The 18302-nt window shown below is 32.0% G+C and overlaps 1 protein-coding gene across 4 annotated transcripts in view; it reads right to left on the bottom strand.

The window, feature by feature from the left end:
- Positions 1–18302, bottom strand: part of LOC118198674 (1-phosphatidylinositol 4,5-bisphosphate phosphodiesterase epsilon-1-like) — a 482557-nt gene that overhangs the window by 59607 nt on the left and 404648 nt on the right. For all 4 annotated transcript variants that reach the window (XM_085809195.1, XM_085809194.1, XM_085809193.1 and 1 more), the window contains 7 exons: positions 16357–16461; positions 11157–11264; positions 10913–11029; positions 5796–5954; positions 5550–5673; positions 5209–5466; positions 2872–2994 (listed from right to left, as the gene is read on the bottom strand). In XM_085809195.1, the coding sequence (XP_085665321.1) occupies positions 2872–2994; positions 5209–5466; positions 5550–5673; positions 5796–5954; positions 10913–11029; positions 11157–11264; positions 16357–16461 (994 nt within the window). The remainder of the gene's footprint in view (positions 1–2871; positions 2995–5208; positions 5467–5549; positions 5674–5795; positions 5955–10912; positions 11030–11156; positions 11265–16356; positions 16462–18302) is intronic.

Here is an 18302-nt window from a genome sequence, read left to right as displayed (position 1 = left end):
ACTGATATTGCGAATTTTGCAAATCTTATAGCGTTTGTTAGAAACGAAAAAAAAAAAAAAAAAAAAAAAAAAAAAAAAAAAATCAAGAAATTCATGACGACTTTTTATTTTGCCAGTCTTTATTAGGTCATACAACAGGAAAAGATATTTTTAATGTTATGAATAAATTTATGCAAGATAACGAAATTGATTGGAATGAATGTGTTGGAATAAGCACAGATGGAGCAAAAGGTACGGTCGGAATTAATAAAGGACTCATAGCAAGAATTCAAAATGTTGCCCCAAATGTCATATCCACATATTGTTGCATACACAGAGAGGCTTTGGCAACACGAAAGATGCCTGATGATCAACAGAAAGTTCTGGATGAAAGCGGGAAAATCGTTAACTACATTAAAAACCGTTTTTTGAATGCAGGACATTTTTCGCAAATATGGGAAGAAATGGGAAGTAGTTATACCCAGCTTCTTTTTCATACCGATGTTCGTTGGCTATCTCGAGAAAAAATTCTAAATCGATTATTTGAACTTAGAGATGAACTTCAATGTTTTCTTAACGATAGATTTGAGTTGAGAAACTGTTTACATGACTGGAAATGGCTTTGTAATACTTAGCAGATGTATTCGCTGTTTTAAATTGCCTCAATTCATCGTTACAAGGCAAAGAAATTTCATTGTTTCACGTTTCACGCTGCCATCGCAAAACTAAATTTATGGCAAAAGAGAGTTGGTAATCAAGAGGTAGACTCATTTCCCTCTCTTCATGACTTTATAACAAGTTCGACTATTAAAACTGATGCTGATGCCCTGAAATTCATAACGCAGCATTTGAAGAGTTTGCAAGTGGGCTTGGAAAATTATTTTCCTGATTTAAACAAAATTATTGAATGGATAAGATATCCGTTTAATATTAGCACAACATCCATGCCAGAAGATTTGTCGCATGCGGAAGAAGAACAATTGCTGGAATTGGCTTCAGACGGATTCTTGTAAAATAAACATAATGAGTGTACTTTAACATCATTCTAGTTACAAATGCAACATGTGTATCCGGTTTTAACTGAGAAAGTTCTGAAATACATCTTACATTTTTCAAATTCATATATATGTGAAGTTGCTTTTTCAGCATTTGTAGACATTAAGTCGAAAGAAAGGAAACAGACTATTGGACGTGGAACCATATCTCAGATTAAAATTAACAACTAGGGAACCAAATTATGACGATCTGTCATCTCAGCACAAACAATTTCATTCTTATTAATCCAAATAAATGTTACTTATAAAATAACTTTTATTTACATTTTATTACGAATAATTTTATTTCTCTTTTCTTACTATTTTGTGTATGTCACAAAAAAAAAAGAAAAAAGAAATATATTTTGATTGTTATTAAAATACATCCATTTTTGATGAGGGGTACTGTTACTAAAATTATAGAGCGGGTACACATATGTCAAAAGTTTGGGAAACACTGGTCTAAGAGAAGCTGACTTTGTATTAAGGAGAAAACATCGGAAACTCCATGCAACCACCCTGTTTGTCAGGATTTGTGTCGGGAGGAAGTACCTACCTGTGTTACTCAAAATCGTTTTATTCTTTTCCTGAAGAAAAAAATGATTTAGTGCCGTTGTAATATCATGCCAAAAAATACTGAAATAAAAAGCAGAGAAGTCGTTTTAGATTAATCTGTTTAAGAGAGTATTTTACGCAATTCTCGTAACCTCGAAACTAACATTTAAAGCATAGTTTTCACTCATTATATATGTATACATATTATACACAAGATGTTTCTAAATTGTTTTTAGAAATTAAGAGGGTCGATAGTACCCATCTAGACGAGGAATAATTATCCTAGAACATAGGGTCGCGTTCCACACTTAGAGGTAGAAAAGAGGAAAGTAGAAACGCATCGAGGAAGAACAAGGAGACTATCTCTTAAGACTATCAAGAAATAACCGTGTGCAAATTTGCACCGAGAAGAAGCAGCATTTTGCTCTTAGTTGGTACCCGAGAAAGCCAATCAGAGCAAACGGGTGTCCTTGAAAACGGCACAACATCATCGCTTCAAGTATTACCTTGGCAACATCGTCCGAAACTTTTCGTAAATGCCGTGGCGGAGTATACGTACAAGAAATTGGCAAATATTCACCTCACATACGGTGAAGAAAGAGGGAATGTACGCGAAGCACGAAAACTATACGAACAGAGGTTTCAAACTCGTCAGATTTCAAGTCATAAAGCCTTTTCCAGTGCGAGAAACCGGTTCTTTTGCCATCTCAAAAAGCAATGCAGAACGTTCGCGAAATGCACGAACGCCTAGAAATGGAAGAGCGAGTTTTCGGCATTTTGATTCTGTGACATTTTCACTAAATAATAAATCTGATTGCGCAACTTTTCGTCTAGTTCATTCGCTTTTTGTAACTTCAGGTTAGAATTCTAATATTCATATTTTCTGCCTCTCAGAGTGGAATGCGACCCTATGTTCTATGGTAATTATTGCTCGTCTCGATGGGTACTATCTCCCCTCTTAATGAAGATCATGCCGATCACCTCCCACGAATGACCAGCATTTCTTAGACGATAAATAAATACCGATATTCAGCGTCATCTACTTAAGCAGCCACTTCCACAAGAAACCCAAACCATCTAGAATCGTGGATGGTCGTCTACGGAATTGACTGATTTAATCTGGCCCTGTACCAAGTTTAGTATGATTTAAGTAAAACGCTTTGCAACGGTGCCTGCCCCTACACAGGCAGTCCATTCTTAAATACAGATGGCTGAAAGCCTCTCGAACGTGTTTTGAGTTAAATGCAAACAGGATGACAACAGATAAAAGGCATTCTGTTTCTTTGATTACAACTTTCCTTACCATATGAAAGAGGAGGTGTTCCTGGCAAAGATGTCGCCCCAGAAGAAGCAAGATGATTTCTACGACTGCTTATCTTCTTAACTTTTACTGAGTTCGTAGGGCTATTATTTCCTTGTACGAAACCTGTTAAAATTGTAGTACATATAAATATGTCTTCAAGACATCTGAATGTTACAAAATTGGAAATATTTACTAAAAGCTATATTTTTGGGCTTTTCTTTACAAAGTTATACTCGTTATATTGTTTAGGCATTTTGTGCTCATTGTTGCAGGCTAATAGACAAAACCTTTGCCCTATGATTTCGACAGATTTCTACTTCTTTGAAGTATTGCTATATTGAAAATTGACTCTTAATTATTTTTATAATATATTGGGTGAACAGTAACAATGAATAGTAACAATGAATAGTAACTTTCAAATCAAATGCTCGAATGATTAGACTAGAAGAGAAACACGCTAATGTGACAATCAAAATCGTAAAAACAACCTTGTATTTAGCGTAGGTATAATGAAACACTTAATCGATTTCGAGGGCAGCTAAAGGTCCCTCCTCATCAGGAGAAAGAAATACCTAGAAAGAAGAAAGTAAAGGAGAAGGAGTCTCAGAAACACGTCGTCCTTATCAGCACTGCACGTGGTTATAACTGGATTTTTAATCAGAGTTGCACTGGCCGCCTACTTTTACTGAGCCAGGCTATCTGATCAAGCATAAAGGACAAGAAAAATTAGCGAAGTTAAAACGTGCAGTGCTGATAAGGACCACGTGTTTCTGAGACTCCTCCTTTATTTTCTTCTTTCTAGGTATTTCTTTCTCCTGATGAGGAGGGACCTTTAGCTGCCCTCGAAATCGATTGAGTGTTTCATTATACCTACGCTAAATACAAGGTTGTTTTTACGATTTTGATTGCTCGAATGATTCTATAGAAAAGTGAATAGTTTACTGTGGCTTGAAGTATGTACAATTGTGCTTTTTTACCTGGATATCATAAAAACTGTTGAAAACAAAAACACGCGATTTCCAGTTTATTTTAAGAAGATCCATTATACTGAGATAACGTTTGAAGCTGATATGAAAATATTTATTTAATATTCATTTAAAGGATGTGAAGTGCTTAAAGTACTAAAAAGTTCATGCTGGTAATATTTTGGAAATGAATTTAAAATAACATCTCCCATTTTGAAGGAAAACATTTTTGTAGATTCAATATTACTTATTTAGAAATAAAATAAACATCAAAAATAAGTTTAAGGCATTTTAACGGATGTTAACCATACTAATATTATAAAGCTGAATGCCATTGGATAACTGATTCAATGTAAACATCTGCAGTCCATTATCATTATACATAATAAAATTTATTGTTTGAGAACTAATACGTAAAAAATGCTATTCCTTATAATTTATGCTATAATGTTACATTTGTTCATCTAAAGGAAAGATGCTGAAATAATGCTGAAATAATTTGGAACATTGATACACTGTATTATCGAGAACACCCATCAAATCACTTTTAATATATAAACACTTTGCTGGGTTAATTTTCGAAGCACTGCGAATAATCAATTTTTTTTTCATTTCTGGAGCGATGATTTATATGATGGAGAATAAAATAAAATTCATTATCATAGCAAAGCTTCAATTCTTGTCGTTAACATAATTCCACAGATGAATTTTTGTTTTTGCTATTCTTTAATTATTTTTTATATAGTTCTGTTCAGATGTATGCAAATATAGCGCTTATTTAAGAAATTCAGCAGGCGTCGAAACTGTAAAGCAGCTAGCACATGGAATATTTTGCTTGCATTCTGTGTTCTGCCTCTGTGCTTGACTCTGTGCTTGAGGGCAGTTTGAATGGATAGCTAAGCTAAGAGACAGTGCGCACCAATAAGCTGCCGCCTGATTCTGGAGCACAGTAGTGTAATAAGTTAAAATTCCTAGAACATTACTATAAAATAACTATAATTCTTATTTGAATAATTAAATTACTCTGAATTTGTTATTTAAATAACTGTCCTATAAAATATACGATGAAATAATTACAATTATTATTAAATTAACACAATTCTTTTAAAATTATTGTTCAAATAGCATAATTGTTACAAGATTATTCATAAAATAGATTATTTATATTATTATTTTATGCGTATCATACTTTTAAAGTAAGTTTTATATTTTACTTCTTTCACATCTTAGCATAAGGAGCATACAGTATGCAAAATTAAATTAAATTATTTCATTAAAAATATATCATACACATTTAATGAATTTGAATCGAAGCGCATAAACTAATACACAATCAGTATGGAAAAAAAAACTACAGAATTTGATAACCTACCACGGAATTTGATAGCTTGGCAATAAACAACTAAATCGGATAGCTCGGGTGCGATCTGACTACTGGATTTCTTTGCTTTTTCATCTTCGTTAGGCACGTCATGTTCTATAAGGACGCCGGGAATTGCTGATATGACCGATTTCTCTCGATAGGATTCGTCTTGACTAGAAAGAGATTCAGTGCGAGCTGTGAGAGATACGCTTTTGCTGACAGTTCCTGAGCTGTGTCTGTCATCTTGTTCTACATGCTGAAAATTTTCTGGAAAATGTAGGAATTTCTGATCAGCATAGATGTTTTATTAATATGCCATTAAAAGGAATTTCACGGAATTTTATTTTTACCGTCCAAAATATATTCATCATCTTCGTCATCGTCCGAACCCTCGCCATCTTCTTCTTCATCGTTAAAAGAACCAGTACTAGCAGTAGAAATGATGCTGTTTGTACGGCCGCTATTCAATTTACCCTAATAAAAGTCAATGCTTTTTTAGTTTAACATTCAAAGTTTTAAGCAAAATATATGTAGATATAAAAACAAAGTGTTTAAAACTAATAGTTGCATAGAAGAGTAATAAAATTTTATCTCACCCTTGTCTTTGTTGGAAGTGCCGGAGTAATTGAAACCCTCATCTTTTTATTTTTTATCAAAACTCTATAGCGAAGTTGATTAGGTGAAGGTAGTTGAGGCTCATCCCCATAGTCAGATTCAAATAAAAACCTCGATACCAAACGGTCTCCAAATACGTTCTGTTAAAGCAAAATATTAATAAACTTATATTTTGCATAATGGAATGCACAATGCAAAGTAAAAAAAAGAATAAAAATTGTTAATCCAGGATAAAATCTATGTATTGCCTGTATTAATAATGTTTCTAGTTCTTTTTCAGCCACACGTAGTTTTCAATCATTAATGCTACTTTGTGTGAATACTCGCTCCCATTTCTTTAGTGAGACATATGAATGACGTGAAAATAATTAAAGAACTTTTAAGTCAAAATGAGAATATTTTAAATTAAATATAAATTATTTCATCATCGTATATCCTACTTGTACATTTGAAATTAAAAAATCTACTTACTACTAAAAATGAAACAGTGAATTTAGGAGATAGGATAAAAATTCACCAGGAAAAGAGGTGAATACCTACAGGATAACGGATATTGGCTATATTATCGCAGCAAATTAAAGGAGGTCATACGCGCGGTTTCATCCGAAAACATCACGGCAAAAACATCGCGGACGAAAACGTCACGGAGAAAACAGCGCAAGACAAAAATATCGTGGTACAAAACATCGTGAGAGAAAAGAAAGCAAAGAGGAAACATCGCAGTTCTAAAACATTCGGGTACAAAATATCGTCATCGAAAATAAAGCGGTTAAAAAATTTCGCAGTTTAAAGACATCGTCGTCGAAAATATCGTGGTAAAAAATAAAGCACCTACAAATCATCGCATGACGATAACATCCTACACATGCACTTTTCAGGTTTTAAACGTTGTAAATGCATATTTGCATAAAGACCTGAAAGCGCAAGAAATGTTAACAACTAAGAATAAACGGAAACAAAATAAGATATAATTTTCACCAAAACAATATCAGATTAACAAAAGTAAAAGAAAGTAATTTTATAATTAACCAAGCAATTTTTATAGAGGTAACCTCATACAGTTATTTATCTTAATTTTCTGTAAATATTTTTGGGCTGTATTTTTCACGAAAAATTATGAATAAAACTTTAAAAAAGATTAATTTATTTCCTAGTTAACTATGAAAATTTAAAATTCTATTAATTGCTATAATTTACATTACTTTTCAATTTTTAAATGCTGAAGTTTAATTCCTCCTTTTCACCAAAAATTTATTAGTTATTCCAAAGTATGAAATATAAAAGTAAAAATATCCTTCTTTACTTCTTGCGCTCCCAAATCATTTTGCGAAAATATGTTTACAGCTTTTAAAACATGATAAACGCATGTGTGCGACGTTATCGTCATGCGATGATTTGTACGTACTTTATTTTTTACCATGATATATTCGACGACGATGTTTTAAAACTGCGAAGCTTTTGAACCACTTTATTTTCGATGACGATATTTTGTACTCCGATGTTTTAGAACTGCGATGTTTTTCTTTTCTTTCTTTTCTCTCACGATGTTTTATACCCCGACGTTTTCGCCTTGCGTTGTTTTCTCCGCGACGTTTTCGTCCACGATGTTTTTGACGCAATGTTTTCTGCAGACACCATACGCTCAATGCTTTTCAGATTATTTTGATATGGTTTACATGATACTGTCTTATGTTTCTCGAACTTAATTCACTTGTGACTATTTCAAACTTGCTTAAAATTAGAATTTGATATACACAGCAAAATCTAGAGCAAAGTTTTCAATGTTTGAAAGTAAATGCTCTTTAAACATCCAAATTTTTGTACATTCTTATGCTGTGTTATACATTTTTTTAGATATTTAGAGTACGGTTTGACACATGGTTAATTTAGTTTTAGGTATAAGCTGAAGTTTTACAATTATAAAATTTTTACAAATAGCTTATTGCAAATGTTTATTCAATTACGTTACTAGAGAGAGAATTAAAATAAAGTAGCGAAAATACAAATTTAAAATATAAACAAGTATTTTTATGAGACATTTTTAGAAAAATGCTCAAATTACAAGTCCCATTTGAAATGTGTACGTTATCAATTCACAAAAATAATTACTGATAATTTCCTAGAGACACACATGTGATATTACGATATGTTGAGCATTGGATATTTCAATATTTGAGCATTGGAAATTATTATTTTACTTATGCTGAATAAATGAGAAATTACTTTCCAAAATGTAACATAGTTTTGAATCATGGACATAACTTTTGGTGAAAAGGTAACGAGGACAAATTAGAAAAATAAGAAAGCATGCTCACTTAGTAGAAATATTTCAGTTTCTAACTTAAACTGCATTGTAAAGGGCCAAAATGTTAGGAACACTTAACTAATAATATATAACTCCAGAGGCGTATCCTAAGTTCTCATAAAAGATAATCGCTTTCAATGCAGGCGGCAGCTGAATTGAAACTACAGTGCTTTATATCAAATTTTTATAAATTATAGTAATGGATTTAAGTTGGAGTTCATGTATTAGAAAGTTAGCTATCGTATTTGCGTATTAATATTATTAAATATTGCATAGAATATAAAATAATAAAATGAACATAATACTGGTTTAAAATTCCCTAATTTTTATTCTGAATTTGTAATGTTTTCCGTCTAGGTTTTAAAAAAATTATATCGGAGAATTATTATTAAATTTTTCTTGGTTTATGCTTATATAGCATTATGCTAATTAACCATTGATTCATCGTAATACTGATAAAAATCGACTATGGTAGAGTTGATGCTGATACTGGCAAAATTAGTGAATCAATCTTTAAGCTTGATTTTTAATATCTTACAAATACTGCTGGTGTTTATACAAGGTACACGTTTATTCACGTACAGTAGTTTATTTTACATAAACTTGTACGTAGTTTATTTTACACAAACGTGCTTAGTTCTGTTTAACTCAAATAAGTCGTAGGTCTGGTGTTAAATTTACTTAATGAAATTTCGGGAAAGAAGAAGGGAATTTTCTCTGCATTGAGAAAGCTCGTAAATTCAAACTCATTGTAAAAATCAGCTTTACCTATGTTCATGGACCTACTAGAGTTTTACAGTACAACTGATTTCACATTTTTCAGTACGTATTCTGTTTAGAAAAATGTAAGTTTACCTTATGCATTAGCTATCTAGCTTTTGTATTGAAGCAGGCTGTGAAATTAGTGTTTCCTTTTTATGGCATTCATACGAATGTTTTAACTGAAGATCGTTGTGAACGATAAGAAACAGTGCTAAACTCTGCTTACTTTTTTCACTTATTATAATTTATTAATTTTATATAGCTTTCTCTGTTTGTGGCACAAGAAAACTGATCAAGGCTTCGAATAGAAGCTCTTAGAAAGAAAATGTATTAAAATGTAATTTATCAATAAAAATGTATGTAATTTATCAAGCGATTTTAAAATCTTATTACTTTTTTCCTTACCGAATTTAAAAATTGTTTTACAGATATTTCCATTTGCTTATTTAACTGGAGCTCTTTTCTTGATCACTTGTATGTGAAAAGCTCTAAACTTGTTCTAATATTACAGCCAGGGCTAAATTTCTAAAATTAGAAATGCTGGAGCTCTGTGGAAAGCCGTCAGGAACGATGAACAAAAATTAATGAATAAAATAATAGATAAAAAATAAATAATGAATTATTAAAACTAAGCAAAGTATAAAGGGATAAAAGTGCTAATGATTTAAATTTAAATTAATGACAAATGAATAAACAGCAAATTAAAATATTACAAAAATCAAATAAAAATGAGAAAATTAATAATAAATTTTTAAAAAGTTATAAAAATTCATTGACGTAATAAAACAAATGAAAGGTTGAGTTAGTTTATATAAATAAATCATGATACTCAGGTTAAAAGGAAGCTTAAGTGATTTATTAAATATTCTTCGAATCAGATCAAATTGTAATATAAATTTGGCTTCCAGTTTGTTTAAAGCCATTTTGACCAGATAAGTAAAACCCATAATAATTCCTCTTCCTGTTAGGATCGCATTTTTAACATGAAGGATTATTTCCTCAACTGATCACGTTTTCTCATTTTGCTCTTCTCAGGGAAATTAAGGCATTTATTCAGCATCTAGCACCAATATCAGTTTTACTAAATGCTGAATAAAATGTTGTATTAATAGCATACTTTTATATTAGCATTGCGGTTCAGTTGCACAACAAAGTTCCGGAGCTAGTCTTATTTGGCGATTCAGTGCATTCTGGTTGGAATTACGATTTCGCTCAAAAGTTGAAACATACCAAAACCGTGCTCCAGCTGAATTTATGCCTTTATTTATAACGAGATATTTCATGTCCCCTTGTTGTATATGAATGTAGTTTTTATGCCTTTTTCATGTATCTTCTTAAAATAGATACTAATAATGTACTGAAACTGTTGAATCTACCCTGAGAACTCGCATTTATTCTTGCAATGTCAAGAAAGTGACTAGGCCTTAGAAATCTTTTCCTCACCTATGTAAGATTTAGTAAATTATCATTCGGAATTTTGAAAGAAATCCAGAAATAAGCCAACCTCAATTAAATATGCAGCATAACTTGCCTCAAGTAAATAACCCACGATGGGTGAATTGCAATAGGGAAAATAAATTTAGGCCCAAGCCTGTTTAGTATGGTGCGCTGTGTAGACAGCTGTGAGATGCTGTGTATTTTAGGTACAATTTGTAAGTGTGAAGTATCTCTTTCCAGGAGAGTGAATGAAGAGCTTGTGTGCATTGCCTTTTATACAAAAAAAAAAAAACAAAAAAAAAAAAAAAAAAAAAAAAAAAAAAAACGGGTCCAGCTCTACCACGTCCTCTGCACTTGATTTTACTGTTATTGGTCGGCTGTCGGGAACTTTACTTTGCATAAAGCGGTTGCTCCTTAGCAATTGTCATGCAGCGTAATTCTAAAGTTGTTGTTCTCAGAATTGAGTGTAATCTGAGAAATACCGAGCTGCAAAATAAAATATCATCTCAAACTCTCATAATTTCAGGTTTAGTAAAATATATAACGATTGCAGTGTCGGAAAGTTAGAAAGCAATAAATAGTTCATAATAGTACCGTAAAAATTTGCGCCATTTTTTGTTGCTGCTGGAGACAACAATGGTTTTCGATGGATAAAATAACCGGATACGGTGACTTCACAAAAGCACTTTTATTTATGGCATCAACAACGCTCTAAAATGAGAAATGCATTTTAACACAATAATAATATAATAATAATTAATATAATAATAATTGCAGTAAAACACATACCTTAGAATGGAAAGTTTTTGATAGAGAATCCGAATGCTAAACTACGCACCTTAAAGGGAATTTTCGTCGTTAGTGTATGACCGTGATAAATAACGGGCATTCCATCGTCTCCATCCCAGCAATCGAGTTCTACACACCGGCATCCCGTTAGCAGAACCTAGTGAGTAAAGAATACTTAAAGTATTTCACTGCATACCCTAATGGAAAAGGAATACTTATATGGTTGCTCATGTCTAATATAAAATCAAATTGTTATTTCTATTAAATGTGTAGAATAATTATTTTCATATTACTTGCGAATATAACTTTGCCAAATTCCATAAAATATTTGAAAAAGGTGAACCTTTTTGAACTGTAGCGTATCACAAAATCAGTTTCGTAAGTGCGAGGAGGAAATGCATGTACACTAGAGAAATCGAAAGAAAAATTATACACGATAAAAATTTCAAATGATAACCAGTGCTAAGTAAGATTACGAAAGTTATTTTATGTCAATACGACATTACTGAATTAGAGATTCTTTTTTTATGGCAAGTCTTGTTAAGGCTACAGCTTCCTTTGAGGAATGATGCCTTTAAAAAGGACTTTCTAAAGTAACTTGACCCATATTCACATTGCGCATGAGAAATATCTAGAAAATTTTCTATGGTCAGCCATTTAATCACCAGATACAGCATCTAAGAAGAACTACTAGCGTTTTATAGCCTTAGCCAGTTGGCCACTATTCAGCCTTAAGACATGCAAGACCTTCGAGAATAACAAAAAGTGTCTTATAAGATCTTAACAATTATGTGATGCATACTCAATAAATACTCATTTACAACCATTTTTGTTTCATTTACAAAAAATTATATAATAATATATTTAGAAAAAAATCCAATTGGATTGACTAATCTTAGCTTGGAGGTGATGTAGCGACCCTTTGTTGTAGTGATTATTATATTGTAATAACGATTTTTGACTGGTTTTGACTGAAGTTTCAGGGATTGGCTTTTTTGCTTATTATATTATTATTATTGCAGGCTGTTTTGGTTATTGCTGCATTTTTTGGATTGGCTGTTATTAGGTGTTATTAGCGGCCAAATCGTAATTTTAAGTCTTAAAAATATGGGAACTGAATTCCCACTATTCACGGCTTTTTTGTTTTTACGCTATTCAATTTATAAGTATATCATATTATTATTTCGGTGCCTGATCAGTGTGTATATTTTGAAAAACAAGGTGTTAAGGGACTTAGATGTACACACCTTAAATAAAGTCTGTTTATTTGCTAAATTCAGTTACTGTCAGAAATGTTGCACATTGTATTGTAGAGACATTAGGTTAATTGGGAAAGCCGAAGAATTGAAAAATTAGCATCCGCCTTCGCCGAGAATTGAACCACGGGACCTCTGGAATACCGGCCCAGCGTGCAGAACCACTACACCACGAAGGCACGCTAGTAAAGCGGGAGAAATACCTTATAGTATTAATGTTTTCCATCCCGCTATCTTCTAATTCGAAGAAAAATATAGATATCAACAATGGAAAATAATCTCTATAATAGCACTGTTTTCATTTGGGAACAAGAGGGCCACCAGCGGCCGATCGGTGAAGTCACTAAACACTGTTGGTAGTTCGGTCCGAGGTTCGAATCCCGCAAACGGGCTGGCTGCATGGGCGTTTTCGTGGTTTTCCTCATGTGTAACGTATACGAGTCAGTTTCCCTTAGAAAGTCCTCCACGAAGGCATCCCTTCCCTTAGGCAGATAGCCCTAGTGTGCTTTGCCCTAATTAAATAAACCAATCATTTTGAAACACTTACATCTAGGTCACACATAATATTTTCACTGACTTCATTTACGCTGTAATTTCAGGAATCTATATCCCTAGAATTTCATTAAATAATTACCAAGTAAACATTTCGAAATTAAAATTTAATTTTAGGTGATGAAATTTAAAAGAATTCAGAAGTGCCTCCAAACAGCTATTCACAACGAATAATAAAATAACAATATATTAAGACACAATAACACGCCGAATAAATACTAATTCAGAAGTCAAACAACAAAAATCAGCGTTATACCTACAAAATTTTCACAGGACTAGTCCCGATGGTTGCGGTTTTGCAGCTGAAGATGATGGTTCGGTAAAACCATCGGGACTAGTCCTGTGAAAATTTTGTAGGTATAACGCTGATTTTTGTTGTTTGACTTCTGAACAACATATTATTTTTTTCGTTTCATCAAATTAGTTTACAATTAAGCTCCATTCAAATAATAAATGTATGAGTTATGACAAAAAGCTGAAAAATGATACATTTAAATAACTTTCATAAATATAACATTTTAGAAATATTACCAAGTTAATGGCTAATTAATTTTGATTATTTTTAACCTTATTTTGTTTTGTCTGTTAATTCGTAGTTTTTGATGACATGAATGACGGGTAAGTGATTAAAAAAATTATAATTTTTTTCTCTTTTATCCAAGCTAATGTATGAATTTCACACATTGTAATTTCCTGCTTGAAGCAATTTTGCAGATATTATGCTTTATAGCAGTTTTTACGATGCAGATATTCATTTAAGGACAATTTGATATTTTAACCTCATTCAACTAAACAAGTTTCGTATTACTACATTCATTTAATTTCTTGTTGGAAAGTAGCTTTGTGCGTATTTTACTGTGCTTAATATGACAGTTGCTAGCCCCTCCCGACTGGTTGAAAATAAGTAAATTTTGTAACTCTAACTGCTATATTTTCAGTCTGAAATAATTTTTTGTACCAATTTTCTTCCGCAACTGAAGCGAAAAATTATGAATTATGCTTCCCTCACAAATGCAGGGAATTTTCACCCCTACATTTTAGCTCATATTTTGCCAAAATTTATCATCAGCCTCCACAAATGTTTTCATTTTTTTATTTAAACAGTTTCGTTTTTATTAACAGTACTTTATTCAAAACAGTTAAGGGAGTATGTGATTTTGACGATTTTGTTTTCCCAAAATGGCCAAACACCTGTTTCTCAAGCAGATTTTTACCATATTATAATAAATTAAGCATATTATATGCATAATGATATTATTATTTTCCCCATATTATATCTTAAGTTCCCTAAAGGAAGCTACAAATGGAATTTTAGGTAGACAACAGAATTATGAACACTTATATGAAAACTAATCCCTGTGAGCTCGTATTACTCAATAATCAGAGGAAAATACAGTAGATTTATGAAAACCTTTGTTTTGTCACGGTTGCAGTGGTATCTCGTTTCTGTTCGAAAAACGCATTTACAACATGGCAAGAATTTTCTGCCTGGAGAGCTGGAAGCTGGTCAGACATATTAAATACTAGCAGAAAGCATTGTAGTATCAGGATGAGTCATTTCCTGACAGCTGAATCGATTCCGATGCAAGCAAAGCGTTTTTGTTCGAAGAAAAGAGCATCAAGGCTGTATAATAACTATTATAGAAAGAACTATTGTCAACAGCCTGTCGGAACAAGAGTCAAAATGCTATTTAGTCCAGTGGTAGTTTCTTCTGACAGTAGATGATACTGCCAAAAGTAGACTCGAATCGTTCGCATTCCTCTTAATAAAGTTGGCTTTCATGTACATAGAGTTGTACACACTAGTTGCATGACTCTTTAACCAAATGATAGAGTTGAGGATATACTGAAAAGAATGATGTTCCCTTCCACAAATCAAGACACAGTATGCAATCACTGAATCATTGAGTTTTTACGAAGATAAAACATGACATGCTAAATAATCCAGCTTCTACTGTTACACTGGAATGTTACATTATATATAGGAAATGATTACCTTAAAGTATAGTTTGATTTGCGAGGCAGGCATAAATACAGATCGATGACCTTACGGTATTAGCCTATGAATTAAATTCATTTTGAGTACGCATCCGAAACGGCAGCCTTAGAACTCAGAAAGCGCAGATAAAACATTTTCAGATCCATTGTGTATCGTATTCTGCAGCCGAAGTCATTGATTTTCACCTTTTTCATCACAACTGACAGAGCTTAAGCTCATTTATCTGAACTAACGAATAAAGTGGAGGGAATCGCGATCGAAAATGATAAGTATACCTCCTTGATTTAAATACAATTACATTTAGTAACAATTATAGCAGTATTTAAGTAAACAAGCACTAGTATGTTCTAAAAGGAAGCACTGTTTTAAGACCAGCATCATCATTGACTTTTCTAAAAGTTAGAGTCATTAGGTTATATCGATGCAGAAACGTAAAAATACATGCAGTACCCTCTTCGGGATCCGAATACGCGTAGAGCGTGCTTCCAGTTATACCACGAAAGCATACAGAAAGGAGGGACAAAATACCTCATAAACTGATGATATCCTTTATTAAGGAATTGCGAAAATATCCTCCCAAATTTCTCTGATAACTTCATAGATTCCATACCAAACAGTCATGAAGCGGTAATAGCTATTCAGGAAGACACAGCAACCTACTACAGCCAAATTAGCTTCTTAAAATTACAATTTTTCTTGTAGTACAATTAAGCAAATTATCATACCTCATACATTACACACACTGGTAATATGCCTCAAATACTGGTTACAACACATTGCCTCAAATATTATTAATATGGCTCAAATACTATGTTTTTCTTAACAATATTAAGTGAAATTCTACTGCCTCTTACGTCTGCAAACTTCATCCTCTGATATTGAAATTTCTCGCTATGCATGATTATGAACCTGTTATATGCCCTCTCTATTCTATAGATTAAAATTAATATTTTCTCCTAAAATTAAAGCAAAGGTTACCTAAATTAAAATTTAAAGAAATGCTATATGCTCGGTATTTTTATATCATTTATTCACATTTTTGAGATTAGTATTGATTGTTCATAGTATAAAATTTCTTTTTTCTCATTCTTTTTATATTAAAATAATACATCAGTTCCCACGAAAAGTGCTGTATGATGAAGGGATGCTGGTAACGAGGCCAAAAGTGACTCAATTAATTTCAAAATTTGAGTCAACTAACTTCTGCTCTCAAATATGTTCATTAAGCTAGATTAACTTTGAATAGTTTAAGCATGAAATATATAAAAGTTTATAGGGCATGCTAAAACTGTTGGTGCAAATTATTATTCAATTACAAAAAGTGAAAAATAAATGCACTGACTTGAATGGACCGCATATTAATCATATGTAAAATGCATATTTATATAAAAATTGTTCAGGTAGCTTGCATATTTTACACGAATTTCACATGAATTACAAACCTGACTGTAGAGTTCGACGGAGGATTCGCCTTTCAGCTGATGGCCCGTAAGATAAGTGTTATGAGAAGAAGCTATGTAGTAATGGGACAATGGGCGATCCATTGCCTGAAAATAATAAGGACAACATAAAAGAAATTTTTTAATAAAATTAATGAAATATAAAGTAATCAAACTACAAATTTTGTATAATAATGACACGGCAGAATTATGTTTACATCAGAAACGAAACTTTTTCGAATAATTGCTGAAGTTCTAAAATAAAATAAACTGATGAAATAATGCTACTTACTATTTTGTCTTCATCGATAACAACTATTAAAACTAGGTGCGATACTATATAAATATTATGGTTACTGTGTGAAATTAAAATTCTAAAGTTAAATTCGATTATTATTTGTTTAGAACCTTCTTGAGTCAGCAAATTTATCGAAACCCCGATAATCCAGCTAAATGCTGTTGTAAATAAACAAACAAACTGTAGCATAATTAAAATACATTTATTAAGCCCACAGTTCATTCTAACTTCAACTAGCATGCAAAGGATTCTTAATCCCAAAGCCTAGAAATTTCCGGTCATTCCGGCAGATCTTTGACCGAAGATCAAATCATTTACAAGACTTGCATTTAAAGTATTTAAAACGCCAGACTGGTAGTGAACTTTATCTAACAATCAGCTTTTCTTCTAATATAATACTAAATACAATCAGCTCTTCTTCTGACTAATTTTTGGTTCTCATGTGAAAGATCATGTTTTCTTTCAAGTCACTAAGAATTATTTGAAGTTAAAGAAATAAAATTGTCATTGATTCACTACAAATATCACAGAATTTTTTTGCTAAGAAATAATTTTAAAACTGTTTGAAATATTGATATAAATAACCATAAAATTCCATCCGTTATTTCTTTTATAAAATTATTTAATTGCTTAAAATTAATTGTTGATTATCAGATTCCAAAAAAATTACGCAAATAAATATCTCTCAAATGGTTGGTCGTAGACCGACAGTTTCAGTTTAAGAAACGAGTCAAGTAAGGTTGTCTTGTCAAACTGTCGGTGTGACGGGTGCGATATGGGCTGATATGGTTACAGAATCGCATTATTCCTAGTGTGGAACATCTGTTGGAAGGTGAACAGGTGAATGCAGGGCATACATGGTCATAGAGGTCACATACATGATTATACAGGGGCTGCCACAAAACATAGATTTGCATAGATTTAGATGCTTGAAAAAAATGCAAACATATACTTTTGGGAACATAAGTATATGTATGATTTTATATTCCATCAGGTATACTACAATTGGTCAAACATATACTTAATACATACCATAATATATACATATCATAGCACGTACATATCATTTACATATATCCTGTTATTAAACACATATATACTATTAAATACGATAAATATTGGAAAAACAGATGCCCACGAAAAAATTATATTCATACCCCGACATATACACACCATGACATATACGAGCCATACATATAGATCCAACTATTATTTAAACATATAACGTACTATTAAATACGAGAAATGCTGAAACAGCATATACATACGATGAATAAACCTATACATTCTAGTAAATGTGATAAATATTGGAAAAGAAGGTACACCTTGCACAAAAGTAAAATGGGACAGTTCTATATCATCCGTTCTACTGGACCGATTGTCGAAATTTAACTTGCGTTTTCCATGCCTTGAAAGCGCGACTTAGGATATATATTAGATTTGTATATAGTATTGTTCTAACATGGGTACTTTGATACAAATCGGACGTTTTCTGAAATAACATACCAATTTTTTTTCCATATAGTATCTCCTTTTTTATTAAACTTATTTGATTCTTCCTTTCAAATTTCGAAGTGTAGGTTCATTCCAAATAAAATTCGCAGATATTTTATGATTTATTTTTTAAATTTGTATTTATAAAAATGTTTAT

This window comes from Stegodyphus dumicola, chromosome X2 (genome assembly GCF_044657685.1).
Source record: "Stegodyphus dumicola isolate Sdum_Otavi_A_Nest chromosome X2, ASM4465768v1".
Classification (NCBI taxonomy): domain Eukaryota; kingdom Metazoa; phylum Arthropoda; class Arachnida; order Araneae; family Eresidae; genus Stegodyphus; species Stegodyphus dumicola.
The sequence above is the reverse complement of the archived record's forward strand: the minus strand, read 5'-3'. Positions and strand labels throughout refer to the sequence as shown.